This window comes from Cetorhinus maximus, unplaced genomic scaffold (genome assembly GCF_964194155.1).
Source record: "Cetorhinus maximus unplaced genomic scaffold, sCetMax3.hap1.1 HAP1_SCAFFOLD_2346, whole genome shotgun sequence".
Taxonomy (NCBI): domain Eukaryota; kingdom Metazoa; phylum Chordata; class Chondrichthyes; order Lamniformes; family Cetorhinidae; genus Cetorhinus; species Cetorhinus maximus.
The window spans coordinates 13664-38571 of NW_027598285.1; the positions used below are offsets into that span (position 1 = coordinate 13664).

Here is a 24908-nt window from a genome sequence, read left to right on the forward strand (position 1 = left end):
AGGTCATCGATTTGGGGAGGTCAGTATGTTCAGACTGGAGCTGCCGCTGATGGTAGTGAATGTTGGTTTAGTGAGCGCAGTGACTCAGTGATTGGGATGGAGAATGGGAATAAGTGGAGCTGGCCTGGTGGGACAGTTTATGGCAAGCTCAGGGGAACCCACATCGACACTGCATGTTTATCTTGGTGTTTTTCATCCTGGAAAATGCTTTTCTCTCAAAAGAGGTCGCCCACTCTTGCCCTGAGGAGGATGAGAGAGTGTGAGAGCTTGTGTTACATCTCACAGTGAGGAGGGGCCACGATGTCACAGGCAGACTTTATATTGGGACCAAGGGAGTATGTTCATTCTTCACTGAACTCCGTAGTCACAGGAGCGGCTGCTAGAAACCTGGCTGCCAGCATCGGAGGGAGAAATATTCGTCCAAAATGCCCGGCTTCGTCCTCCTGCTCCTCGCCACGTCCTTAACGTTTGCGGCTGGTTATCTTTACCGGAGGGACGAGAATTTCCTCCTCTACCCGGATTCGCTCGAAGACAGCAGCGAGACAGAAGGTGCGTTCCTCACCCCCCAGCGCGGAAGGAATTTCCCTGGAACCAGGCCGTGCTCGGGGGTCGGGTCGGGGGGGGGCGGGGGGGCAGCAGAGGCAGGGGGTGATGGAGGCCAGGGTTCATGGGCACTGGTTTGCAGGGGCGGTGGGGGGGTGCACGCTGTGGGGGAGGCAGCATCACGCTCAGATTTTCAAAGGCTGGAGGGGCCACGGGAAAGTGGGTGGGGGAACTGCATCTGCTGGGGGGGAGGGCAAATGGTTGAGAAAAGGCAGTTAGTGGGGGAAGGGCAGTGGTGGGGGAAGGGCAGTAGATGGGAAAAGGGCAGTTGGTGGGTGAAGAGCAGTTGGTGGGGGGAGGGCAGTAGATGGGAAAAGGGCAGTTGGTGGGTGAAGAGCAGTTGGTGGGGGAAGGGCAGTTGGTGGGGGGAGGGCAGTTGATGGGTGAAGGGCAGTTGGTGGGGGAAGGGCAGTGGTGGGGTAGGGCATTTGGGTGCAGGAAGGGCAGTTGGTGATGGAAGGGCAGTAGATGGGAAAAGGGCAGTTGATGGGGGAAGGGCAGTTGGTGGGGGGAGGGCAGTTGATGGGTGAAGGGCAGTTGGTGGGGGAAGGGCAGTTGGTGGGAAAGGGCAGTTGGTGGGGGAAGGGCAGTTGGTGGGAAAGGGCAGTTGGTGGGGGAAGGGCAGTTGGTGGGAAAGGGCAGTTGGTGGGTGAAGGGCAGTTGGTGGGAAAGGGCAGTTGGTGGGTGAAGGGCAGTTGATGGGTGAAGGACAGTTGAAGGGGAAAGGGCAGTTGGTGGGGGAAGGGCAGTTGATGGGTGAAGGGCAGTTGGTGGGTGAAGGGCAGTTGATGGGTGAAGGGCAGTTGAAGGGGAAAGGGCAGTTGGTGGGGGAAGGGCAGTTGGTGGGTGAAGGGCAGTTGCTGGGTGAAGGGCAGTTGGTGGGTGAAGGGCAGTTGCTGGGTGAAGGGCAGTTGGTGGGTGAAGTGCAGTTGGTGGGTGAAGGGCAGTTGAAGGGGAAAGGGCAGTTGGTGGGGGAAGGGCAGTTGGTGGGTGAAGGGCAGTTGGTGGGTGAAGGGCAGTTGGTGGGGGGAGGGCAGTTGGTGGGTGAAGGGCAGTTGGTGGGGGGAGGGCAGTTGGTGGGTGAAGGGCAGTTGGTGGGGGAAGGGCAGTTGGTGGGGGGAGGGCAGTTGGTGGGTGAAGGGCAGTTGGTGGGGGAAGGGCAGTTGGTGGGGGAAGAGCAGTTGGTGGGGGGAGGGCAGTTGGTGGGGGAAGGGCAGTTGGTGGGTGAAGGGCAGTTGGTGGGGGGAGGGCAGTTGGTGGGGTAAGGGCAGTTGGTGGGTGATGGGCAGTTGGTGGGTGAAGGGCAGTTGGTGGGGGAAGGGCAGTTGGTGGGGTAAGGGCAGTTGGTGGGGTAAGGGCAGTTGGTGGGGGAAGGGCAGTTGATGAGGGAAGGGCAGTTGGTGGGTGAAGGGCAGTTGGTGGGGGGAGGGCAGTTGGTGGGTGAAGGGCAGTTGGTGGGGGAAGGGCAGTTGGTGGGGGGAGGGCAGTTGGTGGGTGAAGGGCAGTTGGTGGGGGAAGGGCAGTTGGTGGGGGAAGAGCAGTTGGTGGGGGGAGGGCAGTTGGTGGGTGATGGGCAGTTGGTGGGTGAAGGGCAGTTGGTGGGGGAAGGGCAGTTGGTGGGGTAAGGGCAGTTGGTGGGGTAAGGGCAGTTGGTGGGGGAAGGGCAGTTGATGAGGGAAGGGCAGTTGGTGGGTGAAGGGCAGTTGGTGGGTGAGGGGCAGTTGGTGGGGGGACTGTGTCACTGTACAGATTCACTGTTTATTCAGGGTGAGGATCACTCACTGTGTAACTGTACAGAGTCACTGTTTATTCAGCAGGGTGAGGATCACTCACAGTGTAACTGTACAGAGTCACTGTTTATTCAGCAGGGTGAGGATCACTCACTGTGTAACTGTACAGAGTCACTGTTTATTCAGCAGGGTGAGGATCACTAACTGTGTCACTTTACAGAGTCACTGTTTATTCAGCAGGGTGAGGATCACTCACTGTGTAACTGTACGGAGTCACTGTTTATTCAGCAGGGTGAGGATCACTCACTGTGTCATTGTACAGAGTCACTGTTTATTCAGCAGGGTGAGGATCACTCACTGTGTAACTGTACAGAATCACTGTTTATTCAGCAATGTAAGGATCACTCACTGTGTAACTGTACAGAGTCACTGTTTATTCAGCAGGGTGAGGATCACTCACTGTGTAACTGTACAGAGTCACTGTTTATTCAGCAGGGTAAGGATCACTCACTGTGTAACTATACAGAGTCAGTTTATTCGGCAGGGTAAGGATCACTCACTGTAACTGTAGAGTCACTGTCTATTCAGCAATGTAAGGATCACTCACTGTGTAACTGTACAGAGTCACTGTTTATTCAGCAGGGTGAGGATCACTCACTGTGCAACTGTACAGAGTCACTGTTTATTCAGGGTAAGGATCACTCACTGTGTAACTGTGCAGAGTCACTGTTTATTCAGCAGGGTGAGGATCACTCACTGTGTCACTGTTCAGAGTCACTGTTTATTCAGCAGGGTGAGGATCACTCACTGTGTAACTGTACAGAGTCACTGTTTATTCAGGGTGAGGATCACTCACTGTGTAACTGTACAGAGTCACTGTTTATTCAGGGTGAGGGTCACTCACTGTGTAACTGTACAGAGTCACTGTTTATTCAGCAGGGTGAGGATCACTCACTGTGTCACTGTACAGAGTCACTATTTATTCAGCAGGGTGAGGATCACTCACAGTGTAACTGTACAGAGTCACTGTTTATTCAGCAGGGTGAGGATCACTCACTGTGTAACTGTACAGAGTCACTGTTTATTCAGCAGGGTGAGGATCACTAACTGTGTCACTTTACAGAGTCACTGTTTATTCAGCAGGGTGAGGATCACTCACTGTGTAACTGTACGGAGTCACTGTTTATTCAGCAGGGTGAGGATCACTCACTGTGTCATTGTACAGAGTCACTGTTTATTCAGCAGGGTGAGGATCACTCACTGTGTAACTGTACAGAATCACTGTTTATTCAGCAATGTAAGGATCACTCACTGTGTAACTGTACAGAGTCACTGTTTATTCAGCAGGGTGAGGATCACTCACTGTGTAACTGTACAGAGTCACTGTTTATTCAGCAGGGTAAGGATCACTCACTGTGTAACTATACAGAGTCAGTTTATTCGGCAGGGTAAGGATCACTCACTGTAACTGTAGAGTCACTGTCTATTCAGCAATGTAAGGATCACTCACTGTGTAACTGTACAGAGTCACTGTTTATTCAGCAGGGTGAGGATCACTCACTGTGCAACTGTACAGAGTCACTGTTTATTCAGGGTAAGGATCACTCACTGTGTAACTGTGCAGAGTCACTGTTTATTCAGCAGGGTGAGGATCACTCACTGTGTCACTGTTCAGAGTCACTGTTTATTCAGCAGGGTGAGGATCACTCACTGTGTAACTGTACAGAGTCACTGTTTATTCAGGGTGAGGATCACTCACTGTGTAACTGTACAGAGTCACTGTTTATTCAGGGTGAGGGTCACTCACTGTGTAACTGTACAGAGTCACTGTTTATTCAGCAGGGTGAGGATCACTCACTGTGTCACTGTACAGAGTCACTATTTATTCAGCAGGGTGAGGATCACTCACTGTGCAACTGTACAGAATCACTGTTTATTCAGCAGGGTGAGGATCACTCACTTTGTAACTGTACAGAGTCCCTGTTTATTCAGCAGGGTGAGGATCACTCACTGTGTCACTGTACAGAGTCACTGTTTATTCAGCAGGGTGAGGATCACTCACTGTGTCACTGTACAGAGTTACTGTTTATTCAGCAATGTAAGGATCACTCACTGTGTAACTGTACAGAGTCACTGTTTATTCAGCAGGGTAAGTGTTTTCTGTTCTCATTATCTAATTAGTGGCCTCACTGTATAAAGGCAGCATTTTGACTGAGGCACCAGAAACAACAACGGCAAACTCAGCCCTGTCGACCCTGCAAAGTCCTCCTTACTAACATCTGGGGCCTAGTCCAAAATTGGGAGAGCTGTCTCACAGACTAGTTAAGCAACAGCCTGACATAGTCATCCTCACGGAATCATACCTTACAGATAATGTCCCAGACACCACCATCACCATCCCTGGGTATGTCCTGTCCCACCGGCAGGACAGACCCAGCAGAGGGGGCGGCACAGTGGTATACAGTCGGGAGGGGGAGTTGCCCTGTGTTCCTGGACATCGACTCCAGGTGACTCAACACGCACACGGAACCCTCAGAGCTGAGAGAAACATTCACGCATCAGGCCAACATTCCGTTATTCATTCTCCAGACGTGAGCGTCACTGGCTGGGCCAGCAGTTATTGCCCATCCCTAATTGCACCTGAGAAGGTGGTGGTGAGCTGCCTTCTTGAACCACTGCAGTCCATGTGGTGTAGGTACACCCACAGTGCTGTTTTGGAGGGAGTTCCAGGATTTTGACCCAGCGACAGTGAAGGAACGGCCGATATATTTCCAAGTCAGGATGGTGAGTGACTTGGACAGGAACTTCCAGGTGGTGATGTTCCCATGTGTCTGCTGCCCTTGTCCTTCTAGATGGTAGTGGTCCTGGGTTTGAAAGGTGCTGTCGAAGGAGCCTTGGTGAATTCCTGCAGTGCATCTTGTAGATGGTACACACACTGCTGCTACTGTGCGTTGGTGGTGGAGGGAGTGAATGTTTGTGGATGGGGTGCCAATCAAGCAGGGCAGCTTTGTCCTGGATGGTGTTGAGCTTCTTCAGTGTTGTTGGAGCTGCACTCATCCAGACAAGTGGGGAGTATTCCATCACACTCCTGACTTGTGCCTTGTAGATGTTGGACAGGCTTTGGGGAACCAGGAGGTGAGTTACTCATCGCAGAATTCCCAGCCACTGACCTGCTCTTGTAGCCACAGTATTTATATGACTAGTCCGGTTCAGTTTCTGGTCAATGGTAACCCCCAGGATGTTGATAGTGGGGGATTCAGTGATGGTAATGCCATTGAACATCAAGGGACAATGGTTACATTCTCTCTTGTTGGAGATGGTCATTGCCTGGCACTTGTGTGGTGCCAATGTTACTTGTCACTTGTCAGCCCAAGCCTGGATATTGTCCAGGTCTTGCTGCATTTGGACATGGACTGCTTCAACTGTGGGATGCATAAGCTGAACAATCCCTCCAGCCCACCCCACCAGCTTGTTTTAATCACATCGAGCTGAGACTGTCCCTATTTATTATATTCCCAGAAAGAATTCATTAACAATGTCAGAAGAGGTCGGAACCCCCCTCAGGGACACATTAGTGGTTGCGCTTCTTAGGTGCAGATTAAACAGTGACTCACTCTTGACCCCTCAGTGGAGAAGTGTCCTGACACAGGGAACTGTTTCAGAATGTGGAAGCGTCACACAACTGCAGACAGGAACGCTCGACTGGTCTTAACTCACAGAAATAAAACAGTGTAGAGGGAGCTTTACTCTGTATCTAACCCCGTGCTGTACCTGTCCTGGGAGTGTTTGATGGGGACAGTGTAGAGGGAGCTTTACTCTGTATCTAACCCCGTGCTGTACCTGTCCTGGGAGTGTTTAATGGGGACAGTGTAGAGGGAGCTTTACTCTGTATCTAACCCCGTGCTGTACCTGTCCTGGGAGTGTTTGATGGGGGTGGTGTGGAGGGAGCTTCTTACACACCTCCACTATTTCCTGATTTATACTTTGTCTTATAGTGAGGCAACTCCTCGGGGGTCTGTAGGCGACTCCCACCCATGACTTCTTCCCCTTGCTATTCCTTAGTTCCACCCAAATTGATTCCACATCACGATCTATTGCAGCAATATCACTACTCAGCACCACACTGATACCTTCCTTTATTAACAAAGCTACCCCACCTCCTTCTCCTTTTTGCCTATTTTTCCGGAATGTCGAATACCCTCGAATATTGAGTTCCTGGTCTTGGTCACCCTGCAGTCACGTCTCTGTAATAACTATCAACTCATATTCATTTATTTCTATTTGTGCCGTCAACTCATCTACCATGTGACAAATGCTGCCTGCATTCAGATAAAGAGCCTTCAGCTTCGACTTTTGACCATTATTACTCATTCTGGTTCTGATTTCTGCTGCACTCTTCTGCTTAGTTTCTGCTCTTCCCTGTCACACTTTGATTGTCGTTTGCTTCCTCACTACCCTGCACCTCTGCTCTCTCGTTTCTTTTTGATTTTTTAAACTTCCCTTCAATTCAACCCTCCCCCCGCCCCCCACTAATTAGTTTAAATTCCTGTCCACAACCCTAGTTATACGATTCACCAGGACACTGGGCCCAGCATGGTTCAAATGAAGCCCGTCCCAACAGAACAGCTCCTTCCTTCCCCGGTACTGGTGCCAGTGCCCCATGAATCAGAACTCATTTCTCCCACGCCAATCTTTGAGCCACGCATTTACCTCTCTAATTTTATTTACCCTATGCCAATTTGCACGTGGCTCAGGTAGTAATCCAGAGATTATTACCTTTGTGGTTCTGTTTTTTAATTTAGCCCCGAGCTGCTCGTAGTCCCTCAGCAGAACCTCTTTCCTAGTCCTACCGATGTCGTTGGTACCTACGTGGACCACGACAACTGGATTCTTCCCCTCCCACTCCAAGTTCCTTTTCAGCCCAGAAGAGATGCCCTTAACCTTGGCACCAGGTAGGCAACGCAGCCTTCGGCACTCTCTGTCTTTGCTGCAGAGAACAGTACCTATTCCCCTAACTGGCTATCCCCTATTACTACCACATTTCTCTTTTCTCCTCCCACTTGAATGGTTCTCTGTACCACGGTGCTGTGGTCAGTTCGCTCATCCTCCCTGTCGTCTGTGCCCTCGCCCACACTGGGAGCAAGAACCTCACACCAGTTGGACAAGGGCACTGGCTGTGGCTCCTCCAAAGCTAAATTCTGGATCCCCATACCTGCCTCATTCGCAGTCACACCCTCCTGTCCCTGACCACAGTCCAAATTTGATGTAATTAATCTAAGGGGTGTGACTGTCTCCCAAAACACAGTGTCCAGGTAACTCTCCCCCTCCCGGATGTGTCACAGCGTCCGCAGCTCGGACCCCAGCTCATCAACTTTGAACCAAAGTTCCTCAAGTAGCCTAAACTTGCTGCTGTTGATGGTCACCGTGGATCACACTAGCGTCCAGCAGGACCCACATACTACAGCTGCAACACATCACCTGCCCTGCCATCTCTATTCTATTTAATTAATTAATTTGGCGGTTAAATATTTTTAAAGTGAATTTCTTAACCGTATTCTTCAGCTGTAATAAGGTATCCTGATTTAAACCACTTGGTCAATCGAAGGAGACATGGAAGAGAAAGACACCAATTACCTACCTGTTTTGCTTTAATGTCACGCTTCATCTGTGAGAGATAGAAACAGGTTGAAGGGGCTTTCTGCCGCCGGTTTTTATCTCCTGCCACCGCTGCCCTTCTCACGCTGCTCCGCTCTCCATGTGCTTTACTCTGTATCCATCCCTGTGCTGTACCTGTCCTGGGAGTGTTTGATGGGGACAGTGTAGAGGGAGCTTTACTCTGTATCTAACCCCGTGCTGTACCTGTCCTGGGAGTGTTTGATGGGGACAGTGTAGAGGGAGCTTTACTCTGTATCTAACCCCGTGCTGTACCTGTCCTGGCAGTGTTTGATGGGGACAGAGTAGAGGGAGCTTTACTCTGTATCTAACCCTGTGCTGTACCTGTCCTGGGAGTGTTTGATGGGGACAGTGTAGAGGGAGCTTTACTCTGTATCTAACCCCGTACTGTACCTGTCCTGGGAGTGTTTGATGGGGACAGTGTAGAGGGAGCTTTACTCTGTATCTAACCCCGTGCTGTACTAAAGGAATGAACGTGATGATTATTATTATATAAAATAAGGCAGGATCTGGCCAAGGTAGACTGGGAACAGTTACTTGTGGGGAAATCTACAGAGGAGCAGTGGGGGCTGTTCAAAAAGGAAATGGAGAGGGGACAGGCTCAACATGTTCCCTCTAGGGTGATAGGAAGGAGTAACAATCCCAGAGAACCATGGATGACCAGAGATATTCAGGTTACGATGAGAAGGAAAAGAGAGGCTTTTAGCAGGTACAAGGGAAGCAAATCAGCGGAGGCATTAGTGGAGTACAGAAAGTGCAGGGTGAAGCTTAAGAAAGCAATTCGGAGAGCAAAGAGAGGATATGAGAAAGCTCTGGCTGGTAAAAGCAGGAAAAATCCCAAGATATTCTATAAGTATATCAATGGGAAGAGGATAACTAGGGGAAGAGTAGGGCCCATAAGGGACCAAGGGGGCAATCTATGAGTGGAGCCAGAGGACATCGGTAGAGTGTTGAATGAATACTTCACATCTGTCTTCACCCAAGAGAATGAGGATGAAGGTATCGAACTGTGGGAGAGAGACTGCGAGGTTCTTGAGCAAATTGATATAGGGAGTGACAAGGTATTGGAGGTGTTGGCAGGCTTAAAAGTGGACAAATCTCCAGGTCTGGATGATTTGTGTCCCAGACTGCTGAGGGAGGCAAGGGAGGAGATCGCAGGGGCTCTGACCCGAATTTTTAATTCCTCTCTGGCCACGGGGGAGGTGCCAGAGGACTGGAAAACAGCTAGTGTGGTTCCGCTATATAAGAAGGGTTGTAGAGATAAGCCAGGGAACTACAGGCCAGTGAGTCTCACATCAATGGTAGAGAAATTTCTGAAGGAGAGGATCTATCTCCCCTTGGAGAGGCAAGGTTTGATCAGGGATAGTCAGCATGGCTTTGTCAGAGGGAGGTCATACCTAACAAATTTGATTGAATTTTTTGAGGAGGCGACCAGGTGTGTAGATGAGGGTAGTGCAGTTGATGTAGTTTATATGGATTTCAGCAAAGCCTTTGACAAGGTCCCACATGGGAGACTTATAAAGAAGGCAAAAGCACATGGGATACAGGGTAATTTGATAAGGTGGATTCAAAAGTGGCTTAGTTGTAGGAGGCAGAGGGTGATGACAGAAGGATGCTTTAGTGACTGGAAGCCAGTGTCCAGTGGCGTACCACAGGGATCTGTGCTCGGTCCCCTATTATTTGTCATTTATATAAACGACATAGATGACTATGTGGGGGATAGGATTAGTAAGTTTGCGGATGACAAAAAGATTGGACGGGTGGTTAACAGTGAGGTTGAGTGTCTTGAGCTACAGGAAGATATAGACGGGATGGTCAAATGGGCAGATAAGTGGCAGATGGAATTTAACTCTAAAAAGTGTGAGGTGATACACTTTGACAAGGAAGTATTTAATGAATGGCATGGAATTAGGAAGTTCTGAGGAACAAAGGGACCTTGGCGTGTGTGTCCATAGATCTCTGAAGGCAGAGGGGCATGTTAGTGGGGTGGTGAAAAAGGCATATGGGACACTTGCCTTTATCAATCAAGGCATAGATTACAAAAGTAGGGAGATCATGTTGGAGTTGTATAGAACCTTGGTGAGGCCACAGCTGGAGTACTGTGTGCAGTTCTGGTCGCCACATTATAGGAAGGATGTGATTGCACTGGAGGGGGTGCAGAGGAGATTCACCAGGATGTTGCCTGGGATGAAACATTTAAGTTATGAAGAGAGGTTGGATAGACTTGGGTTGTTATCGTTGGAGCAGAGAAGACTGAGGGGCAACCTGATCGAGGTGTACAATATTATGAGGGGCATGGATAGGGTGGATAGGGAGCAGCTGTTCCCCTTAGTTGAAGGGTCAGTCACAAGGGGGCATAAATTCAAGGTGAGGGGCAGGAGGTTTAGGGGAGATGTGAGGAAAACTTTTTTACCCAGAGGGTGGTGACGGTCTGGAATGCGCTGCCTGGGAGGGTGGTGGAGGCGGGTTGCCTCACATCCTTTAAAAAGTACCTGGATGAGCACTTGGCACGTCATAACATTCAAGGCTATGGGCCAAGTGCTGGTAAATGGGATTAGGTAGGTAGGTCAGGTGTCGGTGCAGACTCGATGGGCCGAAGGGCCTCTTCTGCACTCTGTGATTCTGAGGGGGGGATGGAAAACTAAGAAGTTGGGCAAAAGAAAGAGAGTGTGTGAGAGAGAGTGTGTAAGAGAGAGAGAGTGAGAGAGTGTGAGAGAGAGAGAGAAAGAGAGGGAGAGAGTGAGGGGTGTAAAACCTGAAATAAAAACAGAAGTGCTGGAAAACTCAGCCGGTCTGGCAGTATCTGTGGAGAGAGAAACCGAGGTAACTTTTTGAGTCCGTACATGTCTTCCTTGGCGTGGTGAGGATCCTGTCCTGTTTTGAGCCTAGTTTGACGGGAGGGTCTTGGGGTGGTATGTTGATCAGTTGCTGCTCCAGCTCCGCTCTCCTGTTTAATCTGTGTTGTTATCACAATCCCACAGCTGAGCCGTGCCCCTGTCGCAAGGACCTCTCTCGCTGGGACAAGGCATTCGTGATGCTGGAAGACTCCCAGATGCGTCAGAACATGCTCCTGCATTCTGTCAACGGGATCCTGGCCGACGAACTCAAGGGAATTCGCTCCGAGGTGCGCCGGGCGCTGGCCAATAGCATTGGGGCCCAGGGTCCTGCCCGTCAGCACCCTGCGGACATAACGAGCACCCGCCTTGCCAAGCTGTTGGAGCTGAGGCATGAGGGCACGGTCAAGTGGCATCAGGAGAGTGCCAAGAAGCTCCAGGAGGTCTTCCTCTTGGTGCTGGGCCTACACGACAGGCTCGGGGTCCTGGAGGGGCAGTTGGAGAAGCCAGGGCCCAGCAGGGCAAAGCCAGACGAGCAGGGTCTCTGCCCAAAACTGAACGAGGAGCTGCAGCAGATCAGAGCCGAGCTGCATACCCTTACAGCTTGGGTACCTGCTCCACACTTGGAGACTCCGACCCAGGAGCCTCCAGCAGGTGAGGTTATTTATTACAGATTGACCATAACCACAGAATGTCACACTGAGTCTCCACACCCTTCATTCAGTATTGCTTCACCCTATCAGCATATCCTTCTATTCCTTTCTCTCTCATGTGTTTATCCAGCTTCCCCCTTAAATGTATCGATACTATTCACCTCGACCACTCCCTGTGGGAGCGAGTTCCACATTCTCCCCACTCTCTGGGTAAAGGAGTTTCTCCTGAATTCCCCATTGGGTTTATTAGTGACTCTCTTATACTGATGGCCCCGAGTTCTGGTCCCCCCTACAACTGGAAATATCTTCTCTATGTCTACCCCTTCGAAACCCCTTCAGAATTTTAAAGACCTTGATCAGGTCACCCCTCAGCCTTCTCACATCTAGAGAAAAGAGGCCCAGCCTGTTCAGCCTTTCCTGATAGTTATAACCTCTCAGTTCTGGGAATGATTTCTGCACCATCTTTGGTTGAATGATCACGTACTGCCATTATGTTAATATTAAATTGCTTCTTGTGCACTTTACTTAAATCCAGTGACTGGACAATCATGGTTTACCTAAGTGCAATAAATGACAATGGATTTCACACCTTCTCTTGGATCCTAGCTGTAGTTTCTTCCCGCTCTACTGGGTGTAGTTCCAACCTCTGACGGAGGCTTCTCACAATCAGGAATCCTTTGAAAGGAGGAATGTTGATAAAATCCTCCTTTCATGAGTCAGTTCAGAACAATCATCAGGAAAAAAATCATCGAATGATTACGGCACAGGAGGAGACTGATCAGCCCATCATGTCTGTGCTGGCCCTTGGTAAGGGTGACTTTGCTAGTCCCACTCTGCCTCATTTTCCTCGTAGCTCTGCAGCAAGTTCTTATTTCTTCAGATAATTATGCAATTTCCTTTTTGAAGAGAAAAAGATTGGTGAAAACAAATGTAGCTACAGTCAGGAACAGGGGAATTTATAATGGGGAACAAAGAAATGGCTGACCAACTAAATACATACTTTGGTTCTGTCTTCACAAAGGAGGACACTAATAACATACCAGAAATGTTGGGGAACACAGGGTTTAGTGAGAGGGAGGAACTAAAAGAAATTGATGGGATTGAAGGCCGATAAATCCCCGGGGCCTGATAATCTACAACCCAGAGTACTTAAGGAAGTGGCCCTAGAAATAGTGGATGCATTGGTGGTCATCTTCCGAGATTCTATAGACTCTGGAACAGTTCCTACAGATTGGAGGGTAGCTAATGTAACCCCACTATTTAAAAGGGAGGCAGAGAGAAAACAGGGAATTATAGACCAGTCAGCCTGACGTCGGTAGTGGGGGGAAATTCTAGAGTCCATTATAAAAGATTTAATAGCTGAGCACGTGGAAAACAGTGGCAAAATCGGACAGAGTCAGCATGGATTTATGAAAGGGAAATCATGCTTGACAAATCTACTGGAATTTTTCGAGGATGTAACTAGTAGAGTTGATGAGGGGGAGCCAGTGAATGTGGTTTATTTGCACTTTCAGAAGGCTTTTGACAAAGTCCCACATAAGAGATTGGCGTGTAAAATTAAAGCGCATGGGATTGGAGGTAGTGTATTGAGATAGATAGAAAACTGGTTGGCAGACAGGAAACAAAGAGTAGGAATAAATGGGTCTTTTTCCGAATGGCAGGCAGTGACTAGTGGGGTACCGCAGGGATCGGTGCTGGGACCCCAGTTATTCACAATATATATTAGTGATTTAGATGAAGGAACTAAATGTAATATCTCCAAATTTGCAGATGACACAAAGCTGGGTGGGAGGGTGAGCTGTGAGGAGGATGCAGAGATGCTTCAGTGTGATTTGGACAAGCTGAGTGAGTGGGCAAATGCATGGCAGATGCAGTATAATGTGGATAAATGTGAGGTTATCCATTTTGGTAGCAAAAACAGGAAGGCAGATTATTATCTGAATGGCTATAAATTGAGAGAGGGGAATGTGCAACGAGACCTGGGTGTCCTTGTACACCAGTCGCTGAAGGTAAGCATGCAGGTGCAGCAGGCGGTAAAGAAGGCAAATGGTATGTTGGCCTTCATAGCGAAAGGATTCGAGTACAGGAACAGGGATGTCTTTCTGCAATTGTACAGGGCCTTGGTGAGACCACACCTGGAGTATTGTGCGCAGTTTTGGTCACCTTATCTGAGGAGGGATGTTCTTGCTATAGAGGGAGCGCAGCGAAGGTTAACCCGACTGATTCCTGGGATGACGGGACTGACATATGAGGAGAGATTGAGTCGATTGGGATTATATTCGCTGGAGTTCAGAAGAATGAGGGGGGATCTCATAGAAACCTATAAAATTCTAACAAGACTAGACAGGGTAGGAGCAAAATCCAAAACAAAAATAAAAATACCCGGAAAAACTCAGCAGGTCTGGCAGCACCTGCAGAGAGGAACACAGTTAACGTTTTGAGTCCGTATGACTCTTCAAGACTCGAAACGTTAACTGTGTTCCTCTCCGCAGATGCTGCCAGACCTGCTGAGTTTTTCCAGGTATTTTTATTTTTGTTTTAGACAGGGTAGATGCAGGAAGGATGTTCCCAATGGTGGGGGAGTCCTGAACCAGGGGGCACAGTCTGAGGATACAGGGTAGACCATTTAGGACTGAGTAGAGGAGAAATTTCTTCACCCAGAGAGTGGTGAGCCTGTGGAATTCGTTACCACAGAAAGTAGTTGAGGCCAAAACATTGTATGTTTTCAAGAAGGAGTTAGATACAGCTCTTGGGGCGAAAGGGATCAAAGGATATGGGGAGAAAGCGGGAGCAGGCTATTGAGGTGGATGATCAGCCATGATCATAATGAATGGCGGAGCAGGCTCGAAGGGCCGAATGGCCTACTCCTGCTCCTAGGTTCTATGTTTCTATGAAAGAAAAAATTAAGGAAAGAATTAATTTTTATCACACCATTCACAGCCTCAGGACATCCCAAAGTGCTTTACAGCCAATGAAGCACTTTTTACAATGTCGTCACTGATATAACACAGAAGCATGGTGGCCAGTTTGCGCACAGAAAGATCCCACAAACAGCAATGATTGGGTAATGTGGTTTTGGCGGTGTTGCTGGAGGGATAAATAAGCACACCGGGGAGAACTTATCAACCCCTTCTCCCTGGAAAGGCGGCATCTCTGACAGTGCAGCACTCCCTCAGTACTGCACAGGCAGTGGGACTTGAACCCCTGAGTTCTAACTCGGAGGTGAGGGTGGCGCACTGAGCCACGGTTGACACCTCTAACTTCACTCTTGTGTTACAAACTTGCCTCTCATTTGTCGAGACTGCAATGGTCTGCTCTTCCATTCTCAGTTCATTAATTGCTCTTCAAATCTATCAATGTACTTCCTCAGCAACAACTAAAACTTGCATTTATATAGCACCTTTAATGGAGCAAAATGTCCCAAGGCGCTTCACGGGAGCAATTATCAACTCAAACTTCTCACTAAGCCACAAGTTAGAAGGGTTGTGCAAAAGAGGCAGGAACATCTTAAAGAGAGAGAGAGAGAGAGAGGTGGAGAGAGAGAGAGATGGAGAGGTTTCGGGTTGGGATTCTAGAGCTTAGGGCTTGCAGCACAGTAAGAGGCCATTCGTCTCATTGTGCCTGTGCTGGCTCTTTGAAAGATCTCTCCAATTAATCCCACTAATCCCCGTTCTTTCCCCCATAGCCCTGCAAATTTTTCCCCTTCAAGTATTTATCCAATTCCCCTTTTAAAAGTTAATATTGTATCTTAACTGACTGCTCATCTGGTTCTTTTCATAAATATCTTTATCTCCTTGGTTTTTAAAAATGTATGCATTCATGGGGAGCGGGTGTCGCTGGCTGGGCCAGCATTTATTGCCCATCCCTAGTTGCCCTTGAGAAGGTGGTGGTGAGCTGCCTTCTTGAACCGCTGCAGTCCATGTGGTGTAGGTACACCCACAGTGCTGTTAGGGAGGGAGTTCCAGGATTTTGACCCAGCGACAGTGAAGGAACGGTGATATATTTCCAAGTCCGGATGGTGAGTGACTTGGAGGGGAACTTCCAGGTGGTGGTGTTCCCATGTGTCCGCTGCCCTTGTCCTTCTAGATGGTAGTGGTCGTGGGTTTGGAAGGTGCTGTCGAAGGAGCCTTGGTGAATTGCTGCAGTGCATCTTGTAGACGGTACACACACTGCTGCTACTGTGCGTCGGTGGTGGAGGGAGTGACTGTTTGTGGATGTGGTGCCAATCAAGCGGGGCAGCTTTGTCCTGGATCGTGTCGAGCTTCTTGAGCGTTGTAGGAGCTGCACTCATCCAGGACTCTAGTGCCACAAGAAACAATTTTGCCCTAAGTCAGGCCAAATTTCTTGAATTCCACATTTATTTTAAACGGAATTCAAAATTTGCAGGCTGCCTGTTTGTGATTTGAACTCAGAGCTAATTGGATCAGAGTTTGGTAACATAACCAGAGCATCAATATATCCTGGTTTGTATGTGTCATGTACTTGCTGGATCAACAGGAGCATCGTCTCTACAGGCAAACAGTCAGGTTGCCAACTCTGCTTGGACCCATTCCTGGAGGTTTCACCACATGACCTCCTGATCCCTGTCCAATCGAAAGCAGCCTTTCACTCCCCCTCTGCATTTCATCAGGATTAACAAGCAGAGGAATTGGAAAGCTGCACCATTATTGCTAACGCCCCCGTAATCTGTCTCCTCGTCGTTGCAGACCGCAGTGTTCAGGAATCGGCTTTCAATTCTTTGAGAGTCCAGGGAGAACCCTGGAGGGTTGGCAAGCCCTAGTGTGGTGGGACTCTGTGTCCCACCCCGCCCCCCTCCACAGCCCCCAACCCCCCAACCCCCACCAGCCCCCACTACTGTCTGGGAAATTTCGGCCTTTCAAACACGGTTACAGCCAAGAACGGAACAGCACCACAGTCTGAAGCCAAACTTTAGACAAAGAGAGGAGGGAGTCCAATGGTGCAATTGAGGCTCCAACCCACATGGGATGGCGGGGGGGGGGGGGGGGGGGTGGGGGGGGGGGGGGTGAGGTTTGAAGTCCCTTTCGATGCCTGTTTTTGTGGGAATTGCAGGAGATGGTGGGTGGGATGGGGTTGGATTTAATGATCTGGGAGAGCCCGCCATGGCAATGGGAAACGAGGCGCTGTCATGGAGGGTGAGGATCAGATTGGGAGGGTGGGTTTAAGAGCTGGGTGGAGGGGGTGGGCAGAGGGGGTACCAGGAGAGAGTCAATCGGAGGAGAAACGAGGGGCAATGGGGACAGTGTGGGGGTGAAAGGAAGAACACTTAAAGATTGGGACGATGTAAAGAAACTTCATGGAACCAACTAAAACGGGAAAAACAGTGTGGAGACAAACTGGCAAACACTTAGCGGGAAAAGGGCCTTCAGGCCAGGGCTGACTCATCTTTCATACCCTGACTGACAACCTCATCCAGACTCTCTCACTGGGTTATACTCTCAGCTCTGAGCCTTAAGGTGCTGGGTTCAAGTCCCACTCTGGGGTGGGGCGGGGTGGGGTGGGGCAGGGTGGGGCGGGGTGGAGTGGGAGGGTTTCCGGCCCTGTCTGCCACTGGGACCCCCCCCCCGGAAGTCACTGGACTTCTGTCTGGGCCGCTGAATCTCTCACAGTGGGTCCCGCCAGGACTTGAACACTCGGAGCTGCCACTCTGAGGGAGTGCTGCATTGTCAGAGGTGCGGTCTTTCAGATTCGTTATTACACTGAGGCCCTGTCCGCCTTCTTACTGTAGGAACTCACCAAGGCTCCGTCAACAGCACCTTCCAAACCCACGACCACTACCATCTAGAAGGACAGGGGCAGCAGACACATGGGAACACCACCACCTGGAAGTTCCCCTCCAAGTCACTCACCATCCTGACTTGGAAATATATCGGCCGTTCCTTCACTGTCGCTGGGTCAAAATCCTGGAACTCCCTCCCTAACAGCACTGTGGGTGTACCTACACCACTTGGACTGCAGCGGCTCAAGAAGGCAGCTCACCACCACCTTCTCAAGGGGCAATTAGGGATGGGCATTAAATGTCGGCCCAGCCAGCGACACCCACATCCCGTGAATTAATGAGAAAAGATCCCACGGCACAATTTGGAAGTTGAGTGGGGGAGGGGGGGGGTTCTCCTCTGTCCTGACCAATATTTATCCCTTAATCAACATCACAAAAATGATGGTCTGGTCATCCTCACATTGCTGATTGTGGGAGCTTGCTGTGCGCAAATTGGTTGCCACATTTCCTGCATTGCAACAGGAACCACACTCCAAAATAAAGCCGAAGGGCCATGGAGGCTCGAAACGTTGACTGATTTCTTCTCCGCCGATGCTGCCAGACTTGCTGAGTTTTTCCAGGTAATTCTGTTTTTGTTTTGTTCTCCAAAATAAAGTACCTAGTTGGCTTAAAGTGCGGGTGCGTATCAGATCATCGTGCCTGTGTCGGCTCTTGTTCTGGCTGCATCTTTTTGGCAACATTATAAGCCCCTTCCTTTAATCAAAAACCATCTTAGCTTCTCTAAGTTAGCCAAGGTTGGACCACTTTACGTGTGGAGTGTCGCTCTTTTTGACTGTATCACTCACTGTCTCGGTCTGTCTCTCGCTCCCTGATCTCGTTCGCTCTCTCACTAATACAGAATTGGTCTGTGAATCTCTGTGTTACATGATCCCATTATCCTTTCTAAATTCTCAGATCTGCCAGTTAAATAGGATGAGGTTAGAGCAGAAAACTATCAACCTCGGAAAGCTGACAAAAGCAATGATTAAAAGTTGCTGGTTAAAATGTTGAGAAAACGCAGTTTACTTTTAATTTGAGTGTGAGGCCCCAGCAGGCTTTGGTTTGGGCACATTCCCATCTGAAATTGGAATTCTGTGGGAAGCATTGATATCCCGGGAATACATTGCGACACTCAGTCTTTATTTCATGGATTGTTGCTTCTGCCATGTCCCCCAGGTTCCAATTTCTGAAAGAGCTTATACTTTCCCACACCCAGTCTCTCACTCCTTCCCCACAAACACTGAACAATCTGTGCTCTGTTCCCTCACTACCTTCACTGTCCTGCTCCCAATTACCAAGCGAAGCACACACACACACACAAACAGGCACAGACACACACACACAGACACACACACAAACAGGCACAGACACACACGCACAAACACACACACACACAGACACACACACACACACAGACACACACACAAACAGGCACAGACACACACGCACAGACACACACACACACAGACACACACACACAGACACACACAAACAGGCACAGACACACACGCACAGACACACACACACACACACACAGACACACACACACACACACACAGACACACACACACACACACACACAGACACACACACAACAGGCACAGACCTACACAGACAGACAGACACAGACCTACACAGACACACGCGCACAGACACACACATGCGCACAGACACACACACATGCACAGACACACAAACAGGCACAGACCTATACAGACACAGACCTACACAGACACACGCGCACAGACACACACATGTGCACAGACACACACGCACAGACACACACACACAGAGACACACAAACAGGCACAGACCTACACAGACAGACAGACACAGACCTACACAGACACACGCACACACGTGTACAGACACACACAAACAGGCACAGACCTATACAGACAGACAGACACAGACCTACACAGACACACGCGCACAGACACACACACATACAAGCACGACAAACACGCACACATACAGGAACGTGCACACAGGCACACACACGCACGTGGGGGTGGTGTGGGGTGAGTGAGTGGTGGTGGGGGGTATGGGGAGGGTTTGTGTGAAGTTGGATTCAGTCAGTGACCACATGTTTTCACACACAGCACTCACATCAATTGAAAGCAGATGTGATTAAACCACTGGACAAGAGGCAAAATAAATATGCAAGACTTGCCCCAAACCTCTCCAATTTGAACTGGTAGAATGACCTCAATATAACTGAAACCTGCTCTACATAAAGCAGAGATCACACTCTCTGATAAATGACTATTCTTTCCTGCTGGAATTACAGCCTGACTGAACTTCAAAGCTAGTTGCTCTAATCCTGAATGAATCTGTTGGTCAGTGCAGAGATTTTGAGTATTGTTTACTCCCAGCACTCCCGCCTACTCTTTATTTTTGCTGTATGACTGAGTCCATATCTGATTGAGAGTGGGAGAGCTGGTTGATATCATGGCTTTTATGGGGTGTGTTAAATGTCAGACATAGGTCACAAGTCTTCAGTATTTTCCTTTCTTCTTGCCTGTATTCCTAATTTGCACCAAATTCTGTTCACCCTTCACCCTCACTATGCTTCCTGACTTACATTGGCTCCTGGTCTGGCAATGTCTCAATTTTAACATTGTCATCCTCATATTCTGATCCTCCATGGCCTCATCCCCTCCTTATCTCTGTAATATCCAGAGGTTACAGCCCCACAACCCTCTGAGATCTCTGCACTCCTCTAATTCTGGCCTCTTGTGCATCCTCAGTTTTCATCACTGGGTTCCCTAAACTCTGGAATTCCCTCCTTAAACCTCTCCACCCCGCGCTTCTCCTTTAAGACACTGCTTAAAACCGACCTCCTTGACTAAGCTTTTAGTCAGTCACCTTGTCCTTAACATCTCGTCATGTGTCTCGGTGTCAAATTCTGTTCGATAATGCTCCTGTGATGTGCCTGGGGACTACTAGTTAAAAGCGCTATGTAAATGCAATTTGTTGTTAAGAGAGTCTTCACTCAGTTCCTCTCTGCATTGGGTTACACAGTTTAGCCGAGGGATTCCTAATCTCACCAGCTGTAGACTAACTGATAGGGTATTGACTGACGTGTTTAGTTGCTGGATGGTAGATGAACTGAGGTCTCTGATCATTTAGCAATCTCAAACCTGCATTTCTGTAGTGCCTTTCAGGATGCCTCCAAAGCACTTTACAGCCAATGAAGTACTTTTGTGCGGCCCCTGTTATAATGTAGGAAACACGGCAGCAATTTGTGCACAGCAAGATCCCACAAACAGTAATGTGATAGCCACATAGATAATCTGTTTTAATGATGTTGATGGGGGGACAAGCATTAGCCCCAGGACACTGGGGAGAAGCTCTCCCATCTTAAACCCCCAACCATTGTACCCTCTCTTCTTCCAATAGCGGCCATGTGGAGTTTTTTTTTTACACCCCTCTGAGAGATGGCACCCGCGGCAGTGCAGCACTCCTCCAGTACTGGCACCCAGGAGCATCAGCCTGGACCATAAGGCTCGAGTCTCTGGAACAAACTCCCAATCTCCTGACTCCAGATGACAGGGTGCCACACACTGAGCCCTAGCTCAAGGAGGCTCTGTCAAACTCAGGGCCCTGGAGGAGTAAGGGCTGACATTTGGACAGGGATAAAATGCAAACGTGGTTGTTTGGTTGGCCTTTGAAGCTGGGGGGAACAGCAGAGTAGTGAACAAGCGTGTTTCTGTCTGCTTCTGCTCACGCAGCTGTTCCAACACTAATCCAGCCTCTGATACAAGACCAAGAAACGTTTGTGATTAAAAGGTCAGGCAAATGTGAGTCTTCATCCTCTATTCAATCTCTTTAACCTTTGTCCTTACTGTGTAACTCAGGAACAGAATGTGTCTGTGGAATGTTGAATCATACTACAATTCTTACAGTCAGGTTTAAAAATAAGGTCAGAGGAATCATGTCACTTACTGCCGTGTTCAGCACATCCTTTTATCCCTTTCTCCCTCATGTGTTTATCCAGCTTCCCCTACTTAAATGTATCGATACTATTCACCTCGACCACTCCCTGTGGGAGTGAGTTCCACATTCTCCCCACTCTCTGGGTAAAGGAGTTTCGCCTGAATTCCCCATTGGGTTTATTAGTGACTGGTCTGATATTGACGGCCCTGAGTTCTGGTCTCCCCCACAACTGATCTGGGTTATTATCACGTTGCTGTTTGTGGGATCTTGCTGTGCGCAAATCTGCTGCCTCGTTTACTGCATTGCATCAGTGAACAGACTTCAGACATACTTCGCTGGCTGTGAAGTGCTTTTACACCACCCGAGGTGCTGAAAGGCGCTATAGAAATGCAAGTTCTCCCTCTTCTACCCATGAAAAGACATTTTCTCTTTCCGATGTCACCAGTGCCACCGGGCCAGGGAGAGAGAATTCTTGTAATCCTGTGGGTGTCATGTTTAGCTGTTCAAAACAGCTCCACTTGCATCTTAACTCTCTCACTCTACAATTCATAAACAGAACCCGAGATCTCTGGTAAATGAGAAAGTCATGTAAGCTGTGAACTGATAGGCAAGGGGGAGCAGAGGGAATGGCTGATCCAGTCCCTAATTTAAAAGGGGGGGGGGGGGGCGGTGTCTGAGGGCCAGGGCTTCCTTGTCAAAAGGGATCCAGCCTCTCAGTTGGCATGAATCCCTCTGCAAAACCGTTCTTGCCAGCAAAGTGCCCTCTTCAAAAGGGGGTTCCAGAACCTGGTGCCCTGTTCAAAAGGGGGGTTCCAGAACCTGGTGCCCTGTTCAAAAGGGGATTCCAGAACCTGGTGCCCTGTTCAAGGGGGGGGGGGGTTCCAGAACCTGGTGCCCTGTTCAAAAGGGGGGTTCCAGAACCTGGTGCCCAAAGTTCTGATGGAGTGCTTTCTCTCACTCCACCTTCAGAATAAAACTTCTTGGAGGGAACGTTTCTGAGAAATACTGAAGGAGACTTAATTTAAATGAGGTAGCCTTTGTAAAGAGGCAGTACGATCAGCTCTATTAAAGAAAGTTTCTGAATCCTCTTCCCCCTGATCTGATCTACCCCACTGGCATGTTGAGTGGAAGGCAGTGTAAAATGATACTGAGCCTCAGGGGCCAGAAGGCCCGGGCTGCCCTACTCAGTCAGGGAGCAGTCAGAGTTACACAATTTGGAGGGGGGGAAAGGGAAAGATGGTCAGCATTCCTGGGTAGCGAGGCAGGCTAACAAATTTAGCTGGGGTTCCCTCTTGAGACCTGCCCAGCCTCCTCCTCAAAAAGACCAGTCTGTGCTTTCGGCTGAGTTAGGCGTAGCTGTGATGCCCCCTGCAGTCAAATAGCCTGCTGACATTCTCCGTCGTGGCACATCTATTAAGAGTGGCCAGTCACGCGGAATGAGCTCGTGAGGCACCATCTCCCTCTGGCTCACAAATGGTCAATGATTTGCAGGCAAGCAGGAGGAAACAATGGGATGTGGAAGCTCTTTCTGGGCAAATGGATTAGGGCTCAGAGTGGCCTCCCTGGTCTGTCCTGAGGGGACGGGATCAGATTTTCCCCACAACTCCGCTGGTCTTTAATTTCTCTCTGTTTTCACAGGCTGCCAGAGGGCATTAACATTTCCCGCTTCCCCGAAGGGGAGATATGCCATCATCCTCCCGGTGGACAACCACACCCTCCCTGCCTTCACCGCCTGCATCTGGGCAGAGCCAAGCAGCGCAATGAATGAGACAGTCCTCTTTTCCTACTGCACGGAAAGCAGCAGCACTGAATTCCAGCTCTACCTTAACAGAAGCTCGGTGCAGTTCTCAGTTGGCCCCACGGAGGTGCACGGTTACGCTGGCCCCTTAGAAAAGTGGACGCACTACTGCGGGATCTGGGATGGTGACTCGGGGAACACCATGCTGGTGGTAGACGGGCAGACGGTGGCTTCGCGCAACTCGAGGGCTGGGCCGCGCGCAATCCCTGGCGGAGAAGCTGTGCAGCTGGGGCACAAGAGCGACAAATGCCAGGAGGGCAGGAATGGCAAGGCACCCACAGCCTTTGCCGGAAAGCTGTCAGGCTTCAACCTGTGGGACTTGGCCATCACAGAGACGGAGGTCGGCCATCTGCTGAGGAGCAATGGGTGTGACGATAAGGGGAATGTGATAGGGTGGGATGTCTCTCCGGTTACTGTGGGTACTGGTGTGCTGATCCATTAGGGAACTATTGGATTCTACTTTTTAACAGAGCTTTATGCCACAGATTAAAAATTCCTCCCCCTAAGAAACTGAACTACATTAATTTCTCTTTCTTTTAAAAAAAACTTACAAAAGCTATTTTATGAAATTAAAAATGGGCTTCATTGACTTAATTACCCGGAATCCGCTCAAGGCAGCTATTCTGACCTCAATCTGGTCAAGGCAGCCATTTTGTGACCTCAATCTGGTCAAGGCAGCCATTTTGTGACCTCAATCTGGTCAAGGCAGCCATTTTGTGACCTCAATCTGGTCAAGGCAGCCATTATGAAATCTTCACACTACGTGCCCAGCCTATTCTTTATTGCAAAATTATTTAAGCACCACAAAAAGAGGTTAAAAGTTAAAAACCATCAGCTTCTGCGTCTGCCAAACGTAGCATTCCTGCTCATTAGGACGCAGCCCAAAACGGCACCTGGTTAAGGGTGGCATTCATTTTATTTTAAAAACGGAATGCCTTGTCACGCAACAATATGATCAACTTGGGCTGCAGGGTGTGGAAAGAAGTCTGTTCACAGACACAGAGCTTGTTTTTCCTGAAAAAGTAAAGAATATGACGAGTTGAGAAAGAAAGTTTATTGACCCCTTGCCCCGGTTTTCACTCCTCCAAAGGGTTAGATGCTCCAGTCAGGTGTGTAACTGCAATGATGGTATTGGGTACTCTATATATTGCCTTCTAATGAACTAGTATAACAATGAAGAAATATTTGCTTTTCAACTTACAGTATACAAAGGTTCCTAATTTAGAGCTTGTCTGTATTTTAAGTAAACTGTGTTTAAACATATCTATATAAGTGCGTTATGGATTGTCTGTAGCAATTAGGCTTTTATTGCAAGATTATCTTGTATGTACAGAAACAGGCCCAACTGATCCACACCACTTAAATATATCTATTCGCCTCAACCACTCCCTGTGGGAGCGAGTTCCACATTCTCTCCACTCTCTGGGTAAAGAAGTTTCTCCTGAATTCCCCATTAGATTTATTAGTGACTGTCTTGTATTGATGAGCCCTAGTTTTGGACTCACCCCAGAAATGGAAACATCCTCTCTACATCTACCCTATCAAAGCACTTCATAATTCTTAAAGACCTCTATTAGGTCGCCTTTCAGTCTGGAGAAAAGAGCCCAGGCCTGTTCAGCCTTTCCTGATGGTTTTAACTTCAGCCTCCACTGCCCCTTGAACAGGGAATGAGGGGGCAGGAAGCTGGGGTGGGTGAACATATGAATTAGGAGCAGGAGTAGGCCACTCAGCCCCTCGAGCCTGCTCTGCCACTCAGTAAGATCTTGGCTGATTTGAATGTAGCCTCAACCCCACATTCCTGCCTACCCCCGATAACCTTTCACCCCCTTGTTAATCAAAAATCTATTTAGCTCTGCCTTAAAAATATTCAAAGACTCTGCTTCCACTGCCTTTTGAGGGAGA

The 24908-nt window shown here is 49.1% G+C and overlaps 1 protein-coding gene and 1 long non-coding RNA gene across 2 annotated transcripts; one reads left to right on the forward strand and one right to left on the reverse strand.

The window, feature by feature from the left end:
- Window positions 1-327: 327 nt before the first annotated feature.
- On the forward strand, window positions 328-23690 carry LOC144677243 (pentraxin-related protein PTX3-like). Its single transcript, XM_078537428.1, has 3 exons — window positions 328-549; window positions 10988-11494; window positions 22847-23690. The coding sequence occupies exons 1-3, from the start codon at window positions 426-428 to the stop codon at window positions 23446-23448; spliced, it is 1233 nt and encodes a 410-aa protein (XP_078393554.1). The 5' UTR covers window positions 328-425; the 3' UTR covers window positions 23449-23690.
- On the reverse strand, window positions 23576-23833 carry LOC144677244 (uncharacterized). The gene is made up of 2 exons (XR_013575586.1): window positions 23697-23833; window positions 23576-23634 (listed from the first exon to the last, which is right to left on the reverse strand). It is a non-coding gene; the product is annotated as an uncharacterized LOC144677244 (long non-coding RNA).
- Between the last annotated feature and the right edge of the window lie 1075 nt (window positions 23834-24908).

Excerpts from the sequence above, each read along its gene's own strand:
- LOC144677243 (XM_078537428.1), top strand. The coding sequence starts at position 426 with ATGCCCGGCTTCGTCCTCCTGCTCCTCGCCACGTCCTTAACGTTTGCG. Across the intron at positions 550-10,987 it reads AGACAGCAGCGAGACAGAAG|CTGAGCCGTGCCCCTGTCGC; the intron begins GTGCGTTCCTCA and ends ACAATCCCACAG. Across the intron at positions 11,495-22,846 it reads GACCCAGGAGCCTCCAGCAG|GCTGCCAGAGGGCATTAACA; the intron begins GTGAGGTTATTT and ends CTGTTTTCACAG.